Below are 24,568 nucleotides of genomic sequence, written 5' to 3'. Positions count from 1 at the left end.
CTTCATGTTCTTAAGAGTGAGAGAATTGACCGAACTCCGCTGTTAAGGTCTCTGTCTTTGTCCAGTTCAGCACTGCAGACAGCGCTGAGCCGCACAGCACCTCGGTGCCGTCTGCGGTTCTGAACTGGACAACGGTCCCTGCAGCAGCGTGCTGCAGAGAAACCCTCATTAACAAGAGGCTCATCATAGCACGTAGTCTGTTATTATCGTCTTTCTTTGGCCCACCTGCTCATCTGTAGGCCCACCCGGCACCCATACTATGAATCCTGGCGCTGCTACTAACTGATGTCCAGTCTGTCAGATTCTCCTCACCAGTGACAGTTATTAGGAAGCTGACTTGCTCGCTTCGCAAACACTCCTCCAGTATGTTCTCTACTCCTGTTAATCCTGATCTTTCCATTGTTTCCAACATGTCATTTCTCTCTGATAGATATTTCCTGCAGCTCACCAGCACATGCTGCTCTACAGTTTCTGGCACCTGACAATGATCACAAAACCAAATAGTGACTTCCCATTTGAAATGTAGTGTTTTTATTCATTTGCGTTAAACGGCAGGTTAGTCCCCTTAGGGACGTTAATAACTGACCTTGAACTAGGCCAAGATGTACCTCCAGCATAGTACAAACACACAGCTAGACTAGCAATGAGCTATTTCAAGAAGCACCATTACTCGGTTGGCCAGAAAACCCATGAAATGACCTCTGATGTGTAGTTTGTAGGGGTGGGAATCACCAGATGCCCACGATACGATACTGAAACGATACTTGAGTCACGATACGATAGTATTGCGATACTGCGATATTTTCGATATTGCGATATATCGATATATTGAATATTGCGATATTTCGATATATTGCGATTTCTTACTTTTTCAATTGCAAATGATGTCCCCAAAGGAAAACTTTGTCAACATCTGGTTTATATAAGAACAATTTTTCAGTCTGTACATCTGACTTCAACCATTTTATTGCAGCAACATTGTCAAGTAGACAGACCAACAACTTTCATAAAGTCATGTCATAGTTGCATGCACCTGACAAACTGAACTGTTTGTTACAGTCTACTTACAGTCCACCACACACTGGATGTGTGTGTGGACTACTGTACTTATGTAGTTTTTGCAACTTCACTTACACAAAACATCTTGTGCAGCCTCATTCAACTGGGGAATTTGTAAATTACTGTTATGACAAAACTGTTACTGTTAAAACAAAATGAAAATATGCTACCGTTTGTTTACTGCTGGCCTTGGAACTAAAGTTTATAGTGAAATTTTCTTTTTTTGCAATATCGATACTTGGCGTCCAAATATCGATACAATATCGTCAGGCAAAATATCGCGATACTGTGGTGTATCGATTTTTCCCCCCACCCCTAGCAGTTTGTAGTGAAAGGATAACATATGGAATAAAAGAACCAGTACCCAAGTTTCATTTGAAAGATTCAAAACATTGGGAATGAACTGACATTCTGGCTAACTGGGTAATCCTGCTTCTCAAGGTAGCCACCAGGGTTAGCTTTCCCGAAAGTGTTGTCATTTCTGTGCATTAGCTTACAACAGAGCAAATACAACTCCAGTGCTGTGGGAAAGCCAGCCCTGAAAAACCAGTAATGAAACAAAATGGTCGTGTGAACTTTTCTTCCCGTTCCGCCATGACACATCAACAGAGGAAATACTGACAAGGTAAACGTCTTTCTTGGACCATGAGGTCTATCGTACAGTCAGACAGATGAGATAGCTGCTGTGTTCAAATAAATAAGTAATAAATAGTGTTCCGGAATACTGTTTTGTCAATGCCTGGGCAAAAAACAGAGGTTGGGAAAAAAAAGAGTCGCGTATTCAAACCTCCAGAGATGTGCTTGATTCATTTGCTTTGGATGACAATGGAATATTTTCAAAAGCAATTAGCCAGATCAATGGATCTCACGGTGGAAGTCTGTTTATTTCAGTTCACTAAATTCCAAATGTAAAGCAGAACTGCTTTCTATTGGTTAACATAGAGTTGATTCTACATGGAAAGAGGACATTAACCTTTAAAGTTCTAATCTTCCACATTTACAGCTAAATATATATCCATTTTGCTACTCCCCATGACCAATTTATAAAAGGATTCCATGGATTACCACGGTTTTCTTATTTTTTTTATTACCATCTTAAAATGTTATTCGATTTTTTTGCAGCGGATTTTGATGCAAATGTTCCTTCCTGAAGTGAAATGAATGGACATGAATCAAGCACTTCTCTTGTACAGTTTGGATACATATTTTGAAATGAATCTGACTGGTTCTTTGCCCGGGTCAGACTGCTGCTTGCAGGTACAGACTGGTTCTTTGCCCGGGTCAGACTGCTGCTTGCAGGTACAGACGGGCCTGTTGTCGATCACCTCTGGATTCATCCATCGCAGTGACAAAACAAACAGGCCGGATGACAAACAGCAACATACACATTAAGACACACGAGTTTAAATTAAAAAAAGAAATCTGCACGTGTGCATTCACACGCCCGCATGCCTGTCAGGAAAACTAAAAATGTAACTTTTTTTTCCATTTCTTTTCGGACATCGCTCTCAGTCTTGGCGATCCAAAATCAAAGTGCAGGATGGCAACAAAATGTACAGTCCTTCAGTCAGAGAGAATGTAGGCTCAGAAAAACTCCCTTTGTTCTTGCCAATGTGGGTTATATGTAAACTGACTCTGCCAGATGGGGGCGGTATTGAGTCAGGTTAGGTTATATGGGTGGCGGGGTGATAAAGTTCATGTTTGGGAGTGAATATTATGCTGTAGCGGCTGCTGTTAGAAATGGGGAAAGACAGTGGGCTCTATTGTCCGACTCAATTTCACGGCAACATTTTCTTCTGTTTTAAGCACTTGGCCCAGCTGTTCGGAGGAATCAAAACACAGTGGATTGGACGATTAGAAGTAAAATGACACAATTTCTCACCCTCGCCGTTTTACTTTGAAATCCGTGAGAGGCGGGTGAGCCGAGCTCACGGGGGTGGGCGGGGTTGAAGGGCAGGTAGACAGCGTATAGGATGGTTGTGATGGGGTGGTCGTATTAGTCGTAGTTTGACTCTTCGTCTCAGCCCTCCATCCCAAAGTCATCTGTGAACTTCTTGACCTTGAACAGGTCTTCGCTGTTGACCGTGGGACGGGTGGTGGACAGGGAGCGCAGCATGTCCGACTGGAGGAAGAGAGGGGGGGAGAGAGACGGAATGGGATTTTTTTTTCTTTCTTTTGTGTGACAGAATTTCTTGTTGTGCAGTTTCTCTTACATTTCAAGTCAGAAATGAGCAAAGCACCAAACAAGGTTAAATCAGGACGAGACACCGAACACTGGCTAGCAACTTTTTCAGATGACATAACACTGAAAAATGCTCTTTTATCATATGAATTATTGCAATGATGAACAATAAACTTGATGTATGTAATAGTAATAGTAATTTATTTTGTTTATTATGTGAGTATTAATGTGAAATATATGTATATTGACAGCTGGCGTATACGAGTCTGGCCTAAGTCTTCTGTCAGAAAGACTGCAGCACTGCGATCCAAGAGTTCAGTTAACAATCTTTAATAATGTCCCACAGGGGTGAAAATAGATAATTACATCCAGTAGGAATAAACAGTCAATCATCCATGTGTGACTTTGCGTGGTTATCTGAAAGAATATAAACAAACAAATATAATCGTTGAATAAACAAATGTCTATAGTGCAAACTATTCCGAGTAATAAAAGAAACAAAACAACAGGGCCATCTGCTGGAAATTGTCAATTTTGCAGCCAAACCACAACAAACACTACAAGTTGTACAGTTTTACTATGGAAGTCAATGGGGAAACTGGAGAGCAGCAACCACAACTGGCTCTGGAATTGATATTGGGAATAGGTGTGAGAGCTACAATTACTGTACGAGACTGTATTTATTTATGTGTGTGTGTGTGTGTGTGTGTGTGTGTGTGTGTGTGTGTGCGCGCGCGTGCGTGTGTGTGTGTGTGTGTGTGTGTGTGTGTGTGTGTGCCTCACCATGCAGACTATGGGTTCCAGCAGCTTCTCACTAGGCACATCCATCCAGGTCATCTCTATGGCGGCGGGGTCGCCAGGGGAACAAGGGGTCAGGAGGTCATCCACCATCACCTGGGCGTTGCTACGGGACGGCCCGTGGACCTGTGGGAATATGACCAACAAGTTTGTGCTGTGTTCAAAATCGAAGCAGATTTTTCGACAGCAACAAATAAGCGCTGTGTGTGCGCATTGGAAGCGCTCTGGACATGAATTCTAAAGCATTCTGACCTGAAGAAAACATTCCCTGTGGACACGGCCGCTAACGTAGCTATAATCTATGCTTGCTAACGTGGTTACATAACCTTTGAAACGAGCCACAACTTTATTGGTTGTTATGTTCTAAAGGAGCTAAAGGAGCTATAGGAGCAAACTAAACTTAACAAGTCAGGAAGCAATGAAGAGCACCTTTGCTTAGCATTTAGAATCCTAACAGCTTTTATCATGGCTGCCACTTAGGTACTTCCGGGTCATTTCACTCAGTTAGGAACCTTTGTAAGCAAAGAAAAAGACAATCCGCCACGCTTTCGGTTGTGGAATCGGATCAAAAAGTCAAGAAAGTGAAGGCACCTTTTTGAAGTGTGTGGCCGACTGGACCTTCCTGACGGGCTGCATGAGCGCGTCCCTCACGATGATGCTGATGTCGGCTCCGGAGTAGCCCTGGGTCTTCTTGGCGAGCTGCCGCAGGTCCACCTCGCTCAGGCTGTGCGGCGTGTTGCCCAGGTGGAGGCGGAACATCTGGGCGCGGGCCGGCTCCTCCGGCAGGGGGATGTAGATGCGCTTCTCGAACCTGGGACACGGCAGAGGACCAGTTTCATTCAAGTCTAGGCAGTGTTGTAGGACTCATTTTCAGGACTCATGACTCGACTTGGATTTGAGCACCGATGACTCAGACTTGGACTCCAGCATTCATGCATTCGGACTCGGAAGTTGACGACGAGTACTCCGACTTCTTAATTGATAAAGAATTTTTTGTTTTTGTAATAGGCAGGCCCAAATAATTTGGCATAAGATATTGATAGCTATACCACGACTTATTCAATTTCATGCAAGGGCAGGCACGTGTGTTCCACCGACATTAGTGGACTGGTTATTGGTTCCCAAAAACACATTTAGAAGCAAGACTGAATGCAACTTTATAAAAGTAACGTTAACTCCATAATCAATTTTTTTTTTAGACCTGTCAAAATCGTATTTAAAGTCCCTGGAAACCAGAAATATTTTTTTATTATTTCGCATTTTGAGTTCATCACATCACAGGAACCCATGTTAATAAGCCACCAGCCAAATTTGAACGATGATGAACGTCGCAAAGTATATAAATTTAGGTTTGACAGTCACGACAAAAGTCATGAGAATCATTAGATTTTAGACTGTCTTTTCTCCCGCTGACCGTGTGGGCGTGTCCCGTGTGTGTGCGTGCAGGACTTCTCCTCCTCCGAGAGAGAGAGAGAGAGCGAGAGAGAGAGAGAGGGAGGGAAACGGAGAGAGAGAGAGGAGAGAGGGAGAAGGAAAGAGAGATGGAGTGTGTGTGTGTGTTCGCTCGGCGCATACTGACAGAGAGGAAGAGAGGCTGCCGCTGTGAGTGCACAGCGCTACTGTGTGTGTGTGTGTGTGTGTGTGTGCGCGTGCGTGTGTGTGATTCGATTAAATCTTATGACGTGATAAGATCATTCATTGTAGCACCGCCGCGCACCGCCCTCTTCAATCATCTTCAATGAGGAAGTGGAAATCCAGACCTTGTAGAAAAGTGGCGATTTTGGGGGTTTGGGTTGAAACTAATGTCTCCTACTTTCTGAGGCACACAATTACTCACATAAGACCCTAAATTTAATAGTTAGAAGGTTTTTGTGGATTTTGGTTTCCAGGGACTTTAAAGTCAGGAAGCATTGAAGCACCCTTCCTTAGCATTTAGAGAATTCATTAAGACATTTTAAGAAATAAAATTAAAATGATTGGAATTTAGACTTTTTAACAACCGGCGGAAATCCTCCACACACACCTACACATGCACACGCATGCCCCGTCACAGAGCGAACAGCAGGCAAGCTCTCACCTTCTGCGTATGGCGGCGTCTAGGACCCAGGGGATGTTGGTGGCTCCAAGCACCAGGATGCCATCGTTGCAGTTTCCCACACCTGGGAAACCACAGAACAGGAGCCATTTGATCCATGACTTATGTTATGGAAGGTGACAGATCTGACTTTGCGTGACTTTTGCGATGTGTTCATCGCGCATTTTCATATCGCGATGACGATGAAAATACGATAAATCGTGCAGCCCTACTGCACATTGTCTTCTCGGTCCCCGTCTCCGTCGACTCACCCTGCATCTGCACCAGAAACTCTGTCTTGATGCGCCGCGCGGCCTCGCTCTCGTTCTCGTTCCTGGAGCCGCACAGCGAGTCCACCTCGTCGATGAAGATGATGGAGGGCTTGTGCTGGCGGGCCAGGTCGAACAGGTTCTTCACCAGCCTGCGCGGCAAAGAGAGAGAGACGCAAGGAGCAAGAGAGACAAAGGAGACAAATGAATCAATCGCATTGAGTTAGTAGTTAGTGTTGGAGTCAAGACCAAGACCGAAGGGGGGAGTGAGACCAAGACCGAGAGCAGACCAATGCAAGACCATTTTTAAGATGACTGTAATGATGGCTTAACACAGTGGTTCCCAACGTTTTTTGTGTTATGCCCCCTTTGAGGTGTTTTTGGATTATTATTATTATTTTGGAAATGAATTGTAATCCCCAATCTAAGTACCCCCTGCAAGCTGCTCAAGTACCCCTAGGGGTACACATACCCCTGGTTGGGAATCACTGGCTTAACTGTGTACAGCGCCTCATGGCAAACGAAGAAGTAACTTCGGTTATACTGTTAGTTCGGTTACTCTTTGTTTGAGGCGCTCTGTGAAATCACTGCGCCTGGCGGCCATGTTTGGAAAGTAGTTCCGGCTATCTATTTACTTTCGAAAATGACAGTTTCTCTGCATTTTGGATCATCATTTCATCATGTGGTGAGTACATGAGTCACAACGTGTACATAGAGCTTTTTGGCGCTGTTGGAATGTGTGTTTTTGGTGACTTGAACAGGGGGTATACTATGGAGCGGTACCGGTAACTCCTATTAATTTGCTAATATACCTAACTGCAGGGCTCTACCTCACAGTGTACTACTGCACGGAGAGGGACGATAAGAGTATTGTTTATCTTGTTTATGTATGGGCAATATGGCAAAGAGGTGAATCTCTCAAAAAGTTGGCCTATCCCTTTAAGATAAACATTCTAAATGGACCTCTAGCTTATTTGCTGTTGCAGTGTTTGTTAATACAACAGCTGACAGGAAATAAACTAGGGTCCAAACTATTCCCTAGCAACAGAATTCCAGTGACACCGACCATCTATATTCCTATAAAATGAACCCTTTTGTAAAAAATTCACTGAGAATTTCACAACTTCCCAGACTTTCCACGTCTAAATGCTTGTTTTACCGGAGAGGAACTTACTTCTCGCTCTCTCCCAGCCACTTGGACATGAGGTCAGAGGAGGAGACGGAGAAGAAGGTGGAGTTGTTGGCCTCGGTGGCCACGGCCTTGGCCAGGTAAGACTTCCCCGTCCCCGGAGGGCCGAAGAGCAGGATGCCTCTCCACGGTGTCCGCTTGCCTGGGAACACACAGGGAGAAGACGTCCTTTCTTCAGCTTCCATTCAGCCATTCGGTTAAGTTTCCACTCTGCTTTTCAGTTGAGAATGCATCGTATTTCAGGGATGCAGCTGCAGCTGGCGAGGGATAGCAGCCAGAGGCGAGGACAGTACCTGTGAACAGGTGAGGACAGTACCTGTGAACAGGTGAGGACAGTACCTGTGAAGAGGTGAGGGAATTTGATGGGCAGGATGACGGCTTCCTTCAGGGCCTCCTTGGCTCCCTCCAGTCCAGCCACATCGTTCCACCTGACGTTGGGCTTCTCCATTATGATGGCACCTGGACGCAGAAAGCAACTGTTTTTAATGATGAAGCTGCTCAAAAACACTCTTTACATGAAAACTAGTCTGGCTGGCCAGCCTCCTCTCCCTTCCGTCCGAGGAGTCTGGCGCCACGGAAACAGGCAACAGGGATAAACCCTCCTCTGCTCTCCCATTGGAGCGACTGTTTCGGTGGCAGCCGGATGTCCGCTCCCGGCTTATTACAAACTCTGTCTGTCGGCTCCGACCATGTCAATCAGAGCGGCTTCCGCTCCCTCGCCCCTGTGTGTCGCTGTAAATAGTGCCCTGCCGCCTCGGAGAAAACAACAACGCTAACTAGCTAGCAAGCTAACGGCAGAAACCTACACGCTAGCTCGTTGCTACACGCTGAAAACGGCAAATTGGATTATTGGAAACCATTTTCCAAGGGCACTGCCGCTAAGCGCCGCCCATCGCAATCCCCACTATGGAGACCTGCGGTGCCAGACTCCTCGGAAGGAAGGGAGAGGAGGCTGGCCAGCGAGACTACATGAAAACAAACCAGATAGGTGACTGTACATTTGTAGCCGCGAGGAAATGAAATCATCAGTTACAGAGTTGGAATAATTAACCTAATACCAGGGCGTCAGCAACCGCCACCTCTGCCCGGCGGACTCGCATGCGCAGCTCGCCGGCTGCGTTCGCCTGCTCAAGTGGTCTGCGTGAGCAACTGTACGCCATCGCGCTCTCCAATTGTTGGGTGGTGAGATGTCAGCATCAATCCTCAGTTTGATCCCTCCTTAACCACACACACAAACACATGCACTTATTGCACACACTCACCCATAAGTTGCTCCTGCAGTTTCTTCTTCTCTGGGTTTTCACCCTCGCTGTCGCTGTCACTTCTAGAGAGGAAACGAGCACATAAAGATGATGACCCAGAGTTCACAGATAGATTGTTTGGTAACATCCCTTTTTTAAACTCTCACCTCTTGGTATTTGGTGATCTGAACTGTGTCGTTAATTTTGCTAATTGGTGTGTGTGTGTGTGTGTGTGGGGGGGGGGGGGTTGGGGGCTGATACTACAAGTGTGGTGGTTCTCAACATGGGTCCGGTGACCACCAGGGGGCTTTGAGGGGCTTCAACAGGGATTTTGGACAAACTCATATCCAACAATAAAAATATTTTCAGATTTGCGTCAGAGAGACACAAATGGGGTCTGTGGCCCTAATGCATACTAAACTCGAGGTCCTTAATATGGAAAATGTTGAGAATCACTGTATTAGTCTTACATTGTCCAATTCTTACCTCGGATGTACCTGCATTTAGCTCTCCTCCAATTGAAGGGATTCTCTGATTGAACTATGCTGTAGTCTCTTTCTCCTTCTCTGTGTCCTTAAGTCTTTGTTTTGGTGGCTCCCTCTTCTCTCGTGTCCACGCTGTATTCTTTCCCTGTACTCTCCTCGGCTTCATCTCTTTCCACTTGGCGTTTGCGCACTACTCCAACTTGCCACCGTGTGGCGTGCGCTGCACTCAAAGTTCAAATTAGTTCCAAGTTTGACCAAGTTACCGGAGTGCCGGTGAGTGAGGAGCAGATCTCTTCTCGTGTCAAGGCAGCTTTACATGTTGTGGCTGAGTCGAGGCATTAAAAGAACACTGCTGATTTTCACCCAGCTTCGTATCATTACAGCATCAGTAGTATATCAGAAAACTTTAAACCGTTTTGATGGCATTCATTTAGTTTGACAATAATCGAGTTGATTTGAGTTCAGTTGTGGACCAGTGATGTCATTTGTGCATGAATGACATCACTGGTCCACAACTCAAATCATCTCTCAATAGCTGTCAAACTAAATGAATGACTTCAAAACTGTTTACAGTTTTCTGATATACTACTGATGTTGTAATATACAAAGCTGGTTGAAAATCGGCGGAGGGTTCCTTTAAGCTTTTTAAAGACCTCTACTTCTCAGATCTATCCTCAGATTTTAATTTGCCTGCATCCCACAGGTTTCGTTACTTTCAAGTTAGACACAGTGCCTCCTCTCAGTTTCCATGCTACCCTTCCCTCCCCGCTAACCAGCCATGGAATGACCTTCTTCTGACCCTAAAACCCAATCAGAGATCACTCATTTCCAGGATATATGATCAATTCATGGCTTTGATGATCACTCTTTTGCCAAAACTAAACTAGAACTGCTTGAGAGCAGAAGCTGGGGGTAGATGTTACAGATCAGTTGTGGGATGAAGCTGTGGACAGAATACGTTCAAGTACATGTTTTGAAGGCTAGAACTTATACAACTCAAGGTATTACACAGGGTTCACTTTTCAAAATCTCAACCCTACCTGAGACATATGTTTTTCTTTTGTTCCAGACTACATACATTCTGGAGTGATTATTTTATGATCTTGACAAAGGTTCTGGGAATTGATATAAAGGTGAACCCCTTCATAGGGATATTTGGGGTCTCCTTTGATTCTTCCCAAATTAATTATTCACACAGTCAGACATATTAGCCTTTACCTCTCTTTTGGCAAGACACTGTATTTTACTTCTTTGTAAATCTCATATTAAGGCTCCATATTTTTATTTGTGTCTTTAGGGATGTCATCATGTATTTTCATAAATGAGAAAAGTTCAGATTCTCAGTGAAAGGCAGCTCTGCTAAATTCTTTCATAAATGGAATTCTTTCATAGATTACTTTAATTGCTTACAAACCTTGCCCCCTGACTAATTGCCCCTTCCCACCTGTCCCCTTTTGCTTTTTTGGTATGCTTAATGTTATTTATTTAATTTTCACTTTATCTATCTATCCATCTATCTATCAGTAAGTATTTATATGTTTTGTTTGAACTATTCATACACAATATGATTACCGGTAGTAATATTATTTCCTATATATATATTCCTGATAATAGTAATAAAAATAACAAAAATAAACAAACCAACAAAAAGAGAGCAGGAGGAGAGTGACAGCATACTTCTCATTGCTCTGTGCCTCCTTGACAGGTTTCTTGCCCTGCTTGTCTTTGTTCTTCAAGTAGTCCTTGAGCTTCTCCGCTCTGTCCAGATACTGCATGCACTTCCCTCGTATGCTCTCCTTCGCCTTGTCACTGTGTGCCTCATCTGGAGAGAAGACATCATGACAACAGAGGGATGCTGTGTGACATCAAGTAACAGCAGATCCTATGGATGTTACTGGAGAAGCCAGTTTGTGTTCATACTGTATGCTGAAATGCGGGTTATATGTTTAATATGGCACTGTGTACTGAGTGTAAAGCTGTAGTACTCACATTTGATGGCATGTAGAAAGTACTCTACAGCATGCTGGTACAGGCGCAAAGCCTCCTCATAGTTCTTTGCCTTGTCCTCCTCTGTGGCTTTGGTCACAAGATCAATCGCTTTCTGCAAGACGGACGGAAAGGCAGAGATCTAACGTTAGGTGAATCCAACGAATCCAGTCACGGACCAGTCCCAGGCCAGCATCATGACCATACAGCAGCCTGAGCCAAGGGCATCACTGTCGTGCCTGGCCTGCCTATTCTCTATTAGCTAGTATCTTCAGGTCTACGAGAAAATTGAGCCAGTCACCAGACTACAACCATCCATCCAGCAGGGGTTTTGTAGTACACGCTAGCTAACGTTAGCGTTATAAACATTCCACTGTTCATGTTTAAAATGGAATGTCAACCACCATCACCAGCATTCTTGTTACCATTGTTTTACTGCCAATGCTATTAAAATGTTGTAAACTGACAGAGCCGACCAACTGGCGTGCTAACAATATAGCTCTAACGTTACTACTACTGTATACGGGTTGTGTCCAGCTGTAGCTAACGTTCTCAGCTAACGCTAGCTAACAGTAGTACCATAACGTTACCTGTAATGTTGACGTTGTCATTTCATCTCACTCTTCTGCTATCCGCACAGATTTGTAGCCTCTGATCCTCCGCAGTGTGAGAAGAAAAGCGCCTGTTAACTGTGTTGTATTCTTCGGGGACAGGTTGCTCTTAACATGTCAACAGCAAAGATGACAGCTGAGCCCAGCAACACTATAGCAACAGCAACAGCAACAAAACTGCGTCTGTCTACCGATGCTGTTTACTAGCAGTTATCAAGATACCGCGAATAAAAAAAAAACCTTTTCCTGTCATAATTCCAAAATTAAATCTAAATAAAGTACCAAATGAGGGGGAAAATGGTGGAGAAATCTGTACCGAATTAAGATGCAAAATAGATGGATTTTCTTTTCAAACACCTCATGTAAACCCAAACAGTTTCGTTATCTTTTTAAAGTTGCAATTTTATTTTTGTATGTTCCGGTCGTATATCTGGCAAACACTGGAAGCTTGACGCGGCTTATGGGCAGATGTGTTGCCACCTAGCGGTCATGTTGGTGCTAGAAGAACCAGATAAAAAAAAACACTTCAAAACATTGGCATGTAAAGCATTTAAAACAAATCAATAAAAACAACCAAATAAAGTCTATGTCTGACTAATTTCTTCCTTCATCATGTTACACAATTCAGGGGCACCATTATACTTTTTACTTATTCAAAAACAATGTCATCTAATTTTTGGAACCAGAAGACTGAATGGGCCAAAAGCCACATTTATGAATGCAATAACTAACCCATAACTAATATTGTTAGAATCTCCCATAAAGTATCCATCATACAGACACCACACAGAAGCCGGTATCATTTTGTAACAGTTTTATTGGTAGATATTTACATTTGAGATTATTACATAGCTATCATACATTGTATACTGTATCTTGGTAGGAAGTCTAATATACTTTAAATAGGACAGGTTTTCGCAGCAGCATTTAATCCTCTTGTGACTTTTATGCTAAATGATTGTGTTGGACGCAAGCTGCCACAGATATTACCTTTGGTTCAGAAACCCCTTCTTGAAGCTTTGCTTTGCATAGACAGTAGACTAGAGCCATGAGTTCAGGACATAAAAAGAGAGACAGGAGGAGAAAAGTGAGGGTACCTTCACAGGTTTAAAGGGATCTGATAGACTAATGTGCCAAGCTGAAAGAGTCTGTAGCTCAAAGAAATCAACTTCAAACACTTGGATCTTTGTAGTAACACAGCAAGGAGAGACAATGAATGCACACAACTACTTTTGTGTTTGTGTTGAACTCGAAACCTGTTTTGAACGCAACTCAAAAGATGTGCAACAGGTTATGATACACAGGCTTCACTCTTTGAGGCAAGTGGAAACAGGGAAAATCGCCTATAAATGGAATGCAGGTTGAAAATTGGATACAAAAAAGAATCTGTGCAACTTTGTAAAAGGGAAAGAAATTATGATGATGACGAAGTGCAACACTGCCCGTCACCATTGCCTCAAATGTTGCAAAGTGTATCAGAACCTTTTGCTCTGCAGACCGAATTCAACTCCAATTTTGAGATTGCTACATCGGTAACGCATGCAGTCAGGAACCTTGGCTTACTAAAAAATAGTAAAAACAACTCGAATGTGTAGTTCACAGAATTGCATGTTCGCAGTCGCACTCCCCTGCATTCATGGAAAAGAAATTCATCAAAGAGATCAAAGTCCAAATAAAAGCTGTACAGGCCATGCAGAGGTTATACACACGGAGCGACGGTGTTCCGTATCCGAGGACAGAAGGGTTTCCTTGTTTTCCTATGCTGGCAAGGTCAGACATAATGGGACATTGTCCGTGGCCTGAAAGGGACACAGTGGATCTACTGAAGAGGAAGGTTCACTTGAAAAAAAAACGTACCATGAACCAATTGAAGCTTATGAAAATGTGTCTAGTTGCACTCAAAAAAAATGAGTCAAACAAATCTTATCATATGACTTGAAGGAGTTCATTACAACTTCATCAATTTGTGTGTATTGCTTATTTCAGAAAAAAAAATCTACAATTATGCCTAAAGCTGATTGGGAATGGGTGTAATGTTCCGATCAGCATGGGATTATTATTTCAAAGAGGAAGGAGGAGGCCAAGATGAGTGGGTAGACATCATCTATAACACCTCTACTGCAGGGGCTAATGAGTGGGTAGGCATCAGCTATACTGCAGGGGTTCTTACATTCTTTTTGGGCTCATCCCAATAAAGTTCTGTTCATTAAAAGGTATTAGTATTCTTGTCATGCAAGGTGCCACCCTAAAACAAGCCTCTTCAATACATTTTGTCTGTACCCAGAGTAAAAAAAAAGAAAGAAAAAAGGCTGCTCTATGTGGTTTCAGACTAGATGAGAGTGGAGATATGTGGTTTCAGACTAGATGAGAGCGGAGATGATAGTGGCTGTGCTGAGACAGAAGGACAACATTGCCATGTCGGTACATCAGGGTACACACACTGCTATTTACGTAAATCATCTGATACAGAGTTCATTTGAAGTTCAATGTCAGGAAGTCATGCTAACGTAAGATACACACTTACTGTATAAAACAAACCAACATAAAAACAAAAGTAACATGGTTTACACTAGAAGAAGAGTAATACTATTGCTGTGCATGTTGAAAGCTTACGTTTTTTTTTTACGTTTTCTTACAGCGTGACATAAAACCAGAAAACATTACAAAGAGCGTCTTTGTACTACGTGGAGAAAGGCACAGTTGGCAATCCTGATTACAACAGTAGTTTGGGATAACGTGCTAACAGGTGAGTCTTTCAGACGACAGGCACATTATCAAGCCAACGTAAGCATGTAGTATTAAAACGCATGCGCGCACACGCACACACAAACACACACGCACACACGCACACACACACACACACACACACGCACACACACACAAACACACACGCACACTCACGCACACACACTGCATGGCTTTCAACATCCTCTCAGCACGCAAGCTCAATTAACTGCAACTCTAAAAAAGCAAACACACCCTCTCTCTCTCTCTCTCTAACTCTCTCTCTCTCTCTCTAACTCTCTCTCTCTCTCTAACTCTCTCTCTCTCTCTCTCTCTCTCTCTCATTCGTCCAGCACAAAAACAAGACAAGTAACATTAAAAAGAGCCCAAAGTACATTGGAAGGCTGTCATGGAATGATAGGCATCGAGTAAAACGAATCAACATTTACAAAAATCTGTTCTTGGCTGTTGTCGGAAAATTGTCTAAAAATTCCTTCCTTTCCTTTAATACTCTACAGTAACACATTACTTGAAGTGCATATCGGTGAGGTATCACCCAGGTGCTTTAGAGTTTTGATTTTTAATGTTATATTATTAATCACAAGAAATTTCCTACATTATCACACGGAATGTTGTGCGACATTGTTAACAGTTGCTCAAAGTAGCTGCACAAAGTACATCCCTTTACAGTACTCTCATCAGAATGCTTAGAACGCACTCCGGATACGCTTGCGGTACGCCTCGGTTGCCTTAGGGCCTGTGTCCGCCTAGCGTCTTTTCCTCAGGTCCAGCGTCTTTTTTCAGTTGTTTCCAATGGGGGGAGAGCGTATGCGGGCGCACACGGACGTCTAGAGAAAGTGCGCTGCACCCAGCGTCTATTTTCAGAACGCTCCGGCGTTTTTGTGCGCCCCACTCCCAGCGCTTCCAGCTGAGAATAATTTAACTTTTCAGAAAGACGCTGGTGTCGGGTGCTCCTTTTCTGGCAACTAATCATATGGAGAAACTATAGCAACAGAGACAGAAAGGCTCAATTGTGGGAGCAGATTGGCTAGACACTTAATATTTCTGGTGAGTGTTGTGCTTACTGCTTTTAATAACGTAGCCTACCTGTGTTGTTAGCTTGCTAGCTGTCAGCTATCAAGCTACTACCGCACTGAACTAACGTTAGTGCTTCCTTGTATATTGTGCACTGAGATCAGCGCTTCCCAGCGTACTTCCACAGTTTAACGGTCGGAAAAAGACGCTAGATGGACACAGGCCCTTACTGTAACACCTTAGAAATACCTTTACGAGCAACACTTCAAGCAAAGTGCAACTTTGACTTTTCCTCGACCTCGTGATAAAAAACACAAAAGACTGCAGGAGGCCGAGGAGAAGCCGGAAGAGAAAGGCACGTTTTTGAGACAATCGCAAAAATGACTGGAAGTCGTCCCCCCCTCAGCGCTGACTCGGGCCTAACTTCAGCCGTGAATGGAGAAATTGTGAAAGACAAAAAAAAGGACCCACGCCCCGATATCAGCCCTTTGGGGGGCGACTTCAAACCCTCCGCCCCCCGGTGCCTGGGACCCGTTCGGCGGGCTGCTGCTGTCCATGCGGCTGCTGCCGGCTCACGTCAGCAGGCCCATACGGGTCAGCTTGGCCGACAGAAAAGAGTGAAGGACAAACACCACAGGCTTTGGGCCGGAGTGGAGGTCAAACACCTGTTGGGAGGAAGGAAGGAAGGAGGGAGAACCAGAGGACAGAGGAAAACAGCAGGGGGGTAGAGGAGGCAGGAAGAGGAGAGAGAAACACCGGAAGAGTCCAAATTAAAAGGTAATAATTGCAACATTTGGATATGGCAGGTGGGAGAGATCAAGAAAAGTGTTACTATCACACTTCTTCCCATGGTGGCCCGGAACGTACCATTTCTCCCTCTGGACCCCCAAAGTCCAGGTAAAGGTTGCGTATCCCGTCGTCGGCGGACATCTTGAGCTTCTCGAAGGGGTACCTGAACAGCACGGCGCCCCCGGGGGGATCGGACGGCTCTCGCGTCACGGTGAAGCCCTTCTCGTAGTGCAGCGTCAGACGCACGTCCTGCCTGTTCAACGTGCAGCCTGGGACAGTGGGAGGGAGGGAGGGAGGGAGGCTGTTAGAACAGCGGTAGGTAGGGCTCCGACTGGGTATGTGCGTACGGAGGGTGGACAATAAGTGTGTCTGCAATATGTAATGTCTCTTCTCACCACACATTTTAAACTCGACTAAGTCAGTGATTCTTAACACTTTTCACATCAAGCACCGCTCCACATTAGAGCTACGGACAGATCCCCATCTGATGAGATTTTGTCTCTCAGAACCAAGAAAGAAAGAAAACATTATTTTGTCCAGAACTCCTGACTATCTAGTGGGGATGTGAGGGACGCTCGTCTCTTTTGCAGCCCCGCTCTGATAAGACAAGTGTATTTTTACAACAGGATCTGTCCCGGTGCCGCTGCAGCTTTGAACGTGCGGTCGTCTCACTGGAAGCTCTTTCATGTGTGTTATTGTAACTTGAACAGTCTGTGTGTTTGTGTAGCAGCGGGACGAGGAAGAGGGGAAAAGCTTGAGGTTTTCCAGCTCTGTGACTGCAGCCAACTATTGTTCTGTGCTGAGTGGAAACATTCCCCTCTGCTGGCTCCACTTCTTCTTTTCCGACGCAGCGCTTCTCTGTCGCTCTCTCTCTCTCTCTGTGCATGACTACTGAGCCTCTCTCTCTCTCTCTGTGCATGACTACTGAGCCTCTCTCTCTCTGTGCATGACTACTGAGCCTCTCTCTCTCTCTCTGTGCATGACTACTGAGCCTCTCTCTCTCTCTCTGTGCATGACTACTGAGCCTCTCTCTCTCTCTCTGTGCATGACTACTGAGCCTCTCTCTCTCTGTGTGTGCATGACTACTGAGCCTCTCTCTCTCTGTGTGTGCATGACTACTGAGCCTCTCTCTCTCTCTCTGTGCATGACTACTGAGCCTCTCTCTCTCTCTCTCTCTCTGTGCATGACTACTGAGCCTCTCTCTCTCTCTCTGTGCATGACTACTGAGCCTCTCTCTCTCTGTGCATGACTACTGAGCCTCTCTCTCTCTCTCTGTGCATGACTACTGAGCCTCTCTCTCTCTCTGTGCATGACTACTGAGCCTCTCTCTCTCTCTCTGTGCATGACTACTGAGCCTCTCTCTCTCTGTGTGTGCATGACTACTGAGCCTCTCTCTCTCTGTGTGTGCATTGCTACTGAATCGATCACCAACAGAAGCTTCTCTCTCTCTCTCTCCCTCTGTTAGGGTTGGCACGATGGACGATGGCATCGACCATCGTGATGGGCCGACCCCCCATCAACCTCTGAGCCTTCTACATCGGATCATCGTAATTAATTATCTGTTCGAATTAAAATTGTGCCGTTTTAATAATAAAAAAGGCCAAGTCCACTTACCGGAGTGCGCCGGCGGCATTAAACAAGCGCACCCAGTTCAGTTCAGGGAAGCCTCCACTCCCCCTCCTCCTCCCCCTCCTCCGCTCCACTGCTTCTCTGAACTGGGTGCGATTGTTTAATGTCGCCGGGGCGTCCCCAGCGCGTGAGAAGTCGGCTGTGTTGTGAAAACTTTTTAAGACAAAGAAGAAACTTCACGTTCTTTCCTGTTTTCAACCCAAAGTGAGTACAAGTCTTCAACTGTGAATTTAACTCGCCTGTTTCCAAAGTGAAAGTTGGAGTCGCTCCATACTAGATACAGCAGCTGCGTTTCTCTAGCCATTTATCCTAAACTCTCTCTAGGTTCAAAAGCCCACGCGAATCTAACATTATATCAGCCAGTAATTAATAATAAATACCGATATTATTCCGATACCGATATTCTTCTTGAATATACAGTATAGGCAAAGATTTGGCCAATTTTTTTTTTTTTTTAAATATACCTTGCAAAAAGCAGACTAAATTAAGAAAATATACAAGGCAAAGAAGGATACTATTATACATGGACAAATTACGGCCAGCTCCCCCTGTGCGGCCCGCGCTGGAATGGCAAAATAATATATATATATATATATATATACATATATATATATACCCCCCCCCCCCCCCCCCCGATTCCGATCTGATTCGTGAATTATGTCAGTATCAGCACCCGATACCCATATTGGATTGGATCCGTCCCATTCCTATCTGTAACCATTTGATATTTTGGTGACTCGCCATGAATGAGAGGCACAGTAGGGTAACTGTCAAGTTTGCACAGTGCAATTGTGGTGTTGAGGATTCCAGGCATCAACACTTGTACTGGCCGCCTACTAGACCAGGTCAAAGGTCATGGCGCTGTGTTCTGTCAATTTGACTTGAGGAAATGCTTTCATATCTCATTACTAACAACACTTTCACTAACGTTAGCTGGGAGACAAAATTTACATGTACTGTACAGGGGCGGCTGTGGCTCAGGAGGTAGAGCAGGTCGTCCACTAATCGCTTTGGATAAAAGAGGTCAGTGGTTCGATTCCCGGCTCCTCCAGTCTGCATGTCGAAGTATCCTTGGGCAAGATACTGAACCCCACATTGCTCCCGTTGGTGTGCCAGCACCCTGCGTGGTAGCCTGCCGCCATCGGTGTGTGAATGGGTGAATGTACCTACTGATTGTAAAGCGCTTTGGATAAAAGCGCTATATAAATGCAGGCCATTTACCATTTACATGTTGGGCCATAGACTAAAGAAAATGACAGCTTGACTTTACCCAAAACTAGCAGTTAGTCGACCCGGAAGTGACTGTTGTTAGCGCGGTGTCACGTTGATTCGGTCTATTGACTTTCCATTGTTGATATTAATAATACGCACACACACCACGCACACACACCAACACACACTCAATCTCACCGATGGAGACTTCTTTGATGAGTTCGGCGGCGGCGTGTCCGCCCTGCACCAAGGCTCGCGTCCACGAAGACAGATCCCAGTGGGTCTCCACGCGGAAGACGTGGGACTCGATGCCCCGGCCCGTGCCCGTCCGGGTGGCGAACACCAGGTCTGAGCCCTGGGCTGGAGAGCCCCGCGCGCTGCCAGAATGCACCAGCCTGCAGGGAAACACGCATGGTCGTTATATCATATTCCATGTTACATGATGTAACATGGAATATGATCATGCATTTGTTATCTTTAACCTTCTCCAGGTTCTCCTTGGTTTGCCAATGCTTCTGCCTTTCCTCTACTGTATTCTTAGTGAGGATGAAGCTGCTATTAACCCAGTATCTCCATAGCAATTATCAAAGTTTAATTTTATTATTTGACACATCCCAAAAATACCCAAATCAGTCTGCAAGCAAAATCAATAGAATAAAACAAAATGGACTGTGGGACCGATGTAGGACTTTACCACTGCATAGAGTAAATATATGCAGAACTAGCTGTGTGCTGTCTGTACCTTGTGGCTAGCAGCGGGCTAGCTGTGTGCTGTCTTTACCTTGTGGCTAGCAGTGGGCTAGCTGTGTGCTGTCTTTACCTTGTGGCTAGCAGTGGGCTAGCTGTGTGCTGTCTGTACCTTGTGGCTAGCAGTGGGCTAGCTAGCTGTGTGCTGTCTTTACCTTGTGGCTAGCAGTGGGCTAGCTGTGTGCTGTCTTTACCTTGTGGCTAGCAGTGGGCTAGCTGTGTGCTGTCTTTACCTTGTGGCTAGCAGTGGGCTAGCTGTGTGCTGTCTTTACCTTGTGGCTAGCAGTGGGCTAGCTGTGTGCTGTCTTTACCTTGTGGCTAGCAGTGGGCTAGCTAGCTGTGTGCTGTCTTTACCTTGTGGCTAGCAGTGGGCTAGCTGTGTGCTGTCTTTACCTTGTGGCTAGCAGTGGGCTAGCTGTGTGCTGTCTTTACCTTGTGGCTAGCAGTGGGTGTGTGATCAGAGGCATGGACCAGGACTCTCGGCTCCACGGCACAGATTCAAACAGCAGGATGTCTTTCTCCGTCAGCGCCATGGCCACCGGCCTGAACTGGTGCCGTCCGCCGTCCAGCTGGACCTATCAGAGACAGCGGGCCAGACATGTCACCTGGATGTAGTTCGATAGTGTCTGGCTATAGTGATGTAGTTCTAGTTTGATAGTGTCTGGATAATAGTGATGTAGTTTGATAGTGTTCAGGTATAGTGATGTATACATACAGTAGTGTCCAGCTATAGTAATGTAGTTTGATAGTGTCCAGCTATAGTAGTAGTTTGATAGTGTCCCACTATAGTAATGTAGTTTGATAGTGTCCCACTATAGTAATGTAGTTTGATAGTGTCCCGCTATAGACGGTTTTAACTTGACAACAAAAACATTCTAAATTGAACCCCCGCTCACTTCCTGTTGCAGTGTTTACTATGGACATAAAAGAAAAAAAACATTCAAGTGCAGGACTGACCATTCCGTGAAAACCGTCTATACAGCTGAGCGGCGAAAACAAAAGTAACGATGTCGAGTGAATATTTCTGCAGTTTGCCGAATGCTGAGAAAAAGGAAGTGCTGCGGGGTTGCGCTCTGGTGAAAACCGTCTACAGTGATGTAGTTTGATAGTGTTCAGGTATAGAGGAGTTGGTGACGGTCTGATGTGAAGCGGGTGATTCATTGTGGTAAGAATACAGCAGTGTGTGGCTGCCTGAGTCACAGCTGAGTGACTGGAGTGTTTGCAGAGTTGTCGTGACGAACCGGGGCGGTGTGCTTGGGAGTGCAACTGACGTGAGCAGGTGAGCCCTGCAGGAAGTGGGCTAGCACAGCGGAAACTTCTATTGGTTTTCCATCTCTGTTTCCTGTCTAACCTCAGCCTAGATAAATACCACCCACATCCAAAATCAACACAGCCTTGAATGAACACTACATCATCGTCGAGGGACACTGTTCACAGAAGCAAGACATGAATCAAAACTAGCCCTGGGTTATTTTTTTAAATGGGAATGTTGAGGTTTAACCCATTGATACCTGATGCAGCATTTGCGTGTATATCCCTCATTTGTGTGCGTATCCCTTTAAGACCGCGAACCGCGTTAACGCGGTTCGCGGTCTTAAAGGGATACGCACACAAATGCTGCATCAGGTATCAATGGGTTAAGTGTAACCCAGGGAAACGTGCACTTCCTGTTTGCTGCTGCAGTTATTGCGTATCTATAAAACCTCTTGCCTTTACGTGTCCAGGAATTTACTCTCCCATCATGCGCCAGCCAGCAGGCACATGACCTTGAGGGAGGTTTCAACAGCGACGTCAGGCCAGTGTGTTTGAGGTGTGGGGGTGTGAGCAGCACTGATGTAGGAGTCATGGAGAAGGTATGTGCTGGAGTGGAGAAGGCTTCATATCAGCTCATAAAGGTGGATTCATCCAGTTAAATTGGCCTTCATCTCTCCACTACATCATTGAGCATTTGATCAAAGTGTGCAGAAGTCCCATCTTACAATAGGAGACAACCTATTATGTACAATAATATTCGTGATTATTATTATTATTCGTGAATAATAAGGCACTCTAGGCACTCTGCAAGGGGAACACTGAGCGAAAGGAAAACTTGCCGTTTCGGCATAATGCAATTTGGCCTGGGCGGAGGACTGCGCTCTCCGCGTGCCCTTCTGGTTACCTCTGCCATGGATTTGGCTGGAGGTGATGTTCTCGCCCGTGTTTGTGTGTCTGGTTGTCAGCAGAATATCTCCAAAGGTTATGAATGGATTTGCATGAAACTTGGCAGAAAGGTTGGTCACGGGCCAACTTAGAAGTGATTCACTTTTCCATGCCCGCTGGCCAAAAGGGGGCGCTGCAATGGGCGTGTTCAATAATTTAAAAAAAGGGCGCCTAACCTCCAAACGGATTCATATGACACCAGAAAATTGGGTAGAAAGGCTGGTCATGAGCCCAGAACAAACTGATGATTAACTTTCCAGGCCAACTGGTCAAAAGGAGGCATGGCAATGGGGGTAGCCAGCCAATCACAAAAACACGCCTAAGTTCTAAACATGTAACACGCCGTGGCGGAGGTATGCACTCTACCGAGTGCCCTCTAGTTTGATATGTGTTCATATGTTGTGCTTTTGGTTTGTAAAGCCGAAAGCGATTAATACGCATATACAAAACGTGCTACACGTAGCGTGCAGCTTCCAAGATAAACCGGGCCTGAAAATACCTGCTCAGCCAGCCAGCCGATGTGCTTGAGGTGGGGGTGCGTGGAGGCCGAGGACGAGGAGCCCAGGTAGGCGTTGATGTGGGCCAGGGTCTGCGGCAGCAGGGCGGCGATGTTGGTGTGGACGGCCGTGAACCAGGAGTTCGCGCTGGGGCCGTCTTTGCAGCGCAGCACCACCGTGTGCTGGCCGTCTGGAGAGTGGAGCTCCAGGAGTCTGGAGGGGGGGAGGAGGAGGAGGGAAGCTCAGTCGCTACTAGTCTTTTTGGGGTCGACAAAAAGGCTTCGACAGTATAGGTCATCACCAGACACTGTGCCTGCAGTGCACAGCGCCCCCTAAGTCTTGGAGTAGTAATAGCAGTCTTTATGTGAACAGACAGAACAGACAATGGAAAAGCCTTCATGAACCGAGTATAGTTTGATGATGATTTAAAGGGTGCATAATATGACAGTATAGTATTACACCTATAATACCTAAGGGAAAACGTGTATGGTCTGCTGTGTCATAACTACCTAAATTATATTGAAGTATTATTCATTGGAAGGGAGTAATCATACACAGTATTTCTACATTTCCACACAGAATGCACAAATAATATTTCCATTTAAGTGACATTAGCAGTTTATTAATACCCCCCCAAATCATAGAAGATATTTCAATGCTGATTATCTCTCACAGACCAAACATTCCAAACGCAATGAAAAGAAAACTAAAATAAGGTCAAAAAACACACACCCAGTAGCAAAACACACACAAACCCAACCACACCCCAACTCCACATACTCAGGTATTTCTCTCTCTCTCTCCCACGCGCACACACACACACACACACGCACACGCACGCACACACACACACACACACACACACACACACACACACACACACACACACACACAGAGGAGGTGCCATATCCAGGGTTGCCAGATCTTGTGAGATCTGGCAGCACACTGGCCATGCCTGCGGGTCAGACCTGTTCTCCAGGTCGGGCATGGTGAGGTTCCTGCTGATGAAGCACATCTTCAGGCTGATGACCTTCCTGTCCTTGAGCGAGGACGAGGAGCTGCTGTGTTTGGGCGAGCCCGAGTCCTCGCTGCCGCTGTAGCTGGGCGACTGCGGGCGCACGCCGTCCCACGGCAGGTCGGCCACCAGGGACGGCTTCTTGAACAGCGGGGAAACCTCACGGATGTACTTCACTGTGGGGGGGGGGGGGATACATAGGGGGGAAAATGAAGAGACATATATCCACAGTAGACATAAAGATATCAACAGTAAAGTCTGACTGTGCAGAATCATGTTTATTGTGGTGCCACAGATCTTTGTAGCAAAGACATTGGCTTGCTACAATGTAATAAAACATTTTTTTTTCAAAATATCGTCCCATCCCGACAGTGTAGCGGTTAGCTGATATTGGCCTGGCATTAAAAATCAGATATCGCCACTGTGTGGTCCACCTCTGATATGATGGGTATGATGCCGTTTTTTTCATAACATATTGACTGTAAAAGTGTTCAAATCAACTGTATCATGGGGATTCTATTGATTCTACACCTTCTGCATTCCACTCAAGTATGAATTAATGTTTTATTATGATTATTATAGATTATTATGGTCATGGTGATATAATGTATTTATAATATGTATACAGTATTTTTTGGGAGAGGGGGGGGCAACAACAAATATTGAAATGAATATTTCTTGTCACTACTTTAGTGACATAATCACTTAGGTACTTTGTATTATTCAGAAAACTGCAACACATGGTCATCAGTATGGGTTATATTCTGAATGTTTGAATAAAACTTGACAGAAAGTGTTCGTGGTACGTAGGCAAACCAACATGAAAT

The 24,568-nt window shown here is 45.2% G+C and overlaps 2 protein-coding genes across 2 annotated transcripts in view; both read right to left on the bottom strand.

Annotated features, from left to right (window-relative positions):
* Positions 1-592: 592 nt before the first annotated feature.
* Positions 593-11,389, bottom strand: vps4a (vacuolar protein sorting 4 homolog A). Its single transcript, XM_083654410.1, has 10 exons — positions 11,287-11,389; positions 10,975-11,119; positions 8,834-8,895; positions 7,911-8,030; positions 7,557-7,713; positions 6,386-6,534; positions 6,117-6,198; positions 4,631-4,850; positions 4,025-4,165; positions 593-3,181 (listed from the first exon to the last, which is right to left on the bottom strand). The coding sequence occupies exons 2-10, from the start codon at positions 11,070-11,072 to the stop codon at positions 3,080-3,082; spliced, it is 1,131 nt and encodes a 376-aa protein (XP_083510536.1). The 5' UTR covers positions 11,073-11,119; positions 11,287-11,389; the 3' UTR covers positions 593-3,079.
* Positions 11,390-12,721: 1,332 nt separating this feature from the next.
* Positions 12,722-24,568, bottom strand: part of sntb2 (syntrophin, beta 2) — a 31,526-nt gene continuing 19,679 nt past the window's right edge. The window contains exons 2-7 of the mRNA XM_083654487.1: positions 23,695-23,917; positions 22,729-22,939; positions 20,463-20,605; positions 19,482-19,678; positions 16,521-16,711; positions 12,722-16,318 (exon numbers count right to left, since the gene is read on the bottom strand). Coding sequence (XP_083510613.1) covers positions 16,226-16,318; positions 16,521-16,711; positions 19,482-19,678; positions 20,463-20,605; positions 22,729-22,939; positions 23,695-23,917 — 1,058 coding nt within the window. The 3' untranslated portion in view covers positions 12,722-16,225. The remainder of the gene's footprint in view (positions 16,319-16,520; positions 16,712-19,481; positions 19,679-20,462; positions 20,606-22,728; positions 22,940-23,694; positions 23,918-24,568) is intronic.

Source organism: Poromitra crassiceps, assembly GCF_964638095.1.
Source record: "Poromitra crassiceps genome assembly, chromosome: 18".
In the NCBI taxonomy this organism is placed as follows: Eukaryota; Metazoa; Chordata; class Actinopteri; order Beryciformes; family Melamphaidae; genus Poromitra; species Poromitra crassiceps.
This window is presented reverse-complemented; position numbering and strand designations above follow the sequence as displayed.

What these genes read in the sequence shown, in the direction of transcription:
- vps4a (XM_083654410.1), bottom strand. Translation starts at nt 11,072, where the DNA reads ATGCAGTATCTGGACAGAGCGGAGAAGCTCAAGGACTACTTGAAGAAC. An exon ending in GAGGCACAGAGCAATGAGAA is followed by an intron (nt 8,896 to 10,974) that starts GTATGCTGTCAC and finishes TTTCCTCTCTAG; the next exon opens with AAGTGACAGCGACAGCGAGG. An exon ending in GACGCCGCCATACGCAGAAG is followed by an intron (nt 4,851 to 6,116) that starts GTGAGAGCTTGC and finishes GCCGTGTCCCAG; the next exon opens with GTTCGAGAAGCGCATCTACA.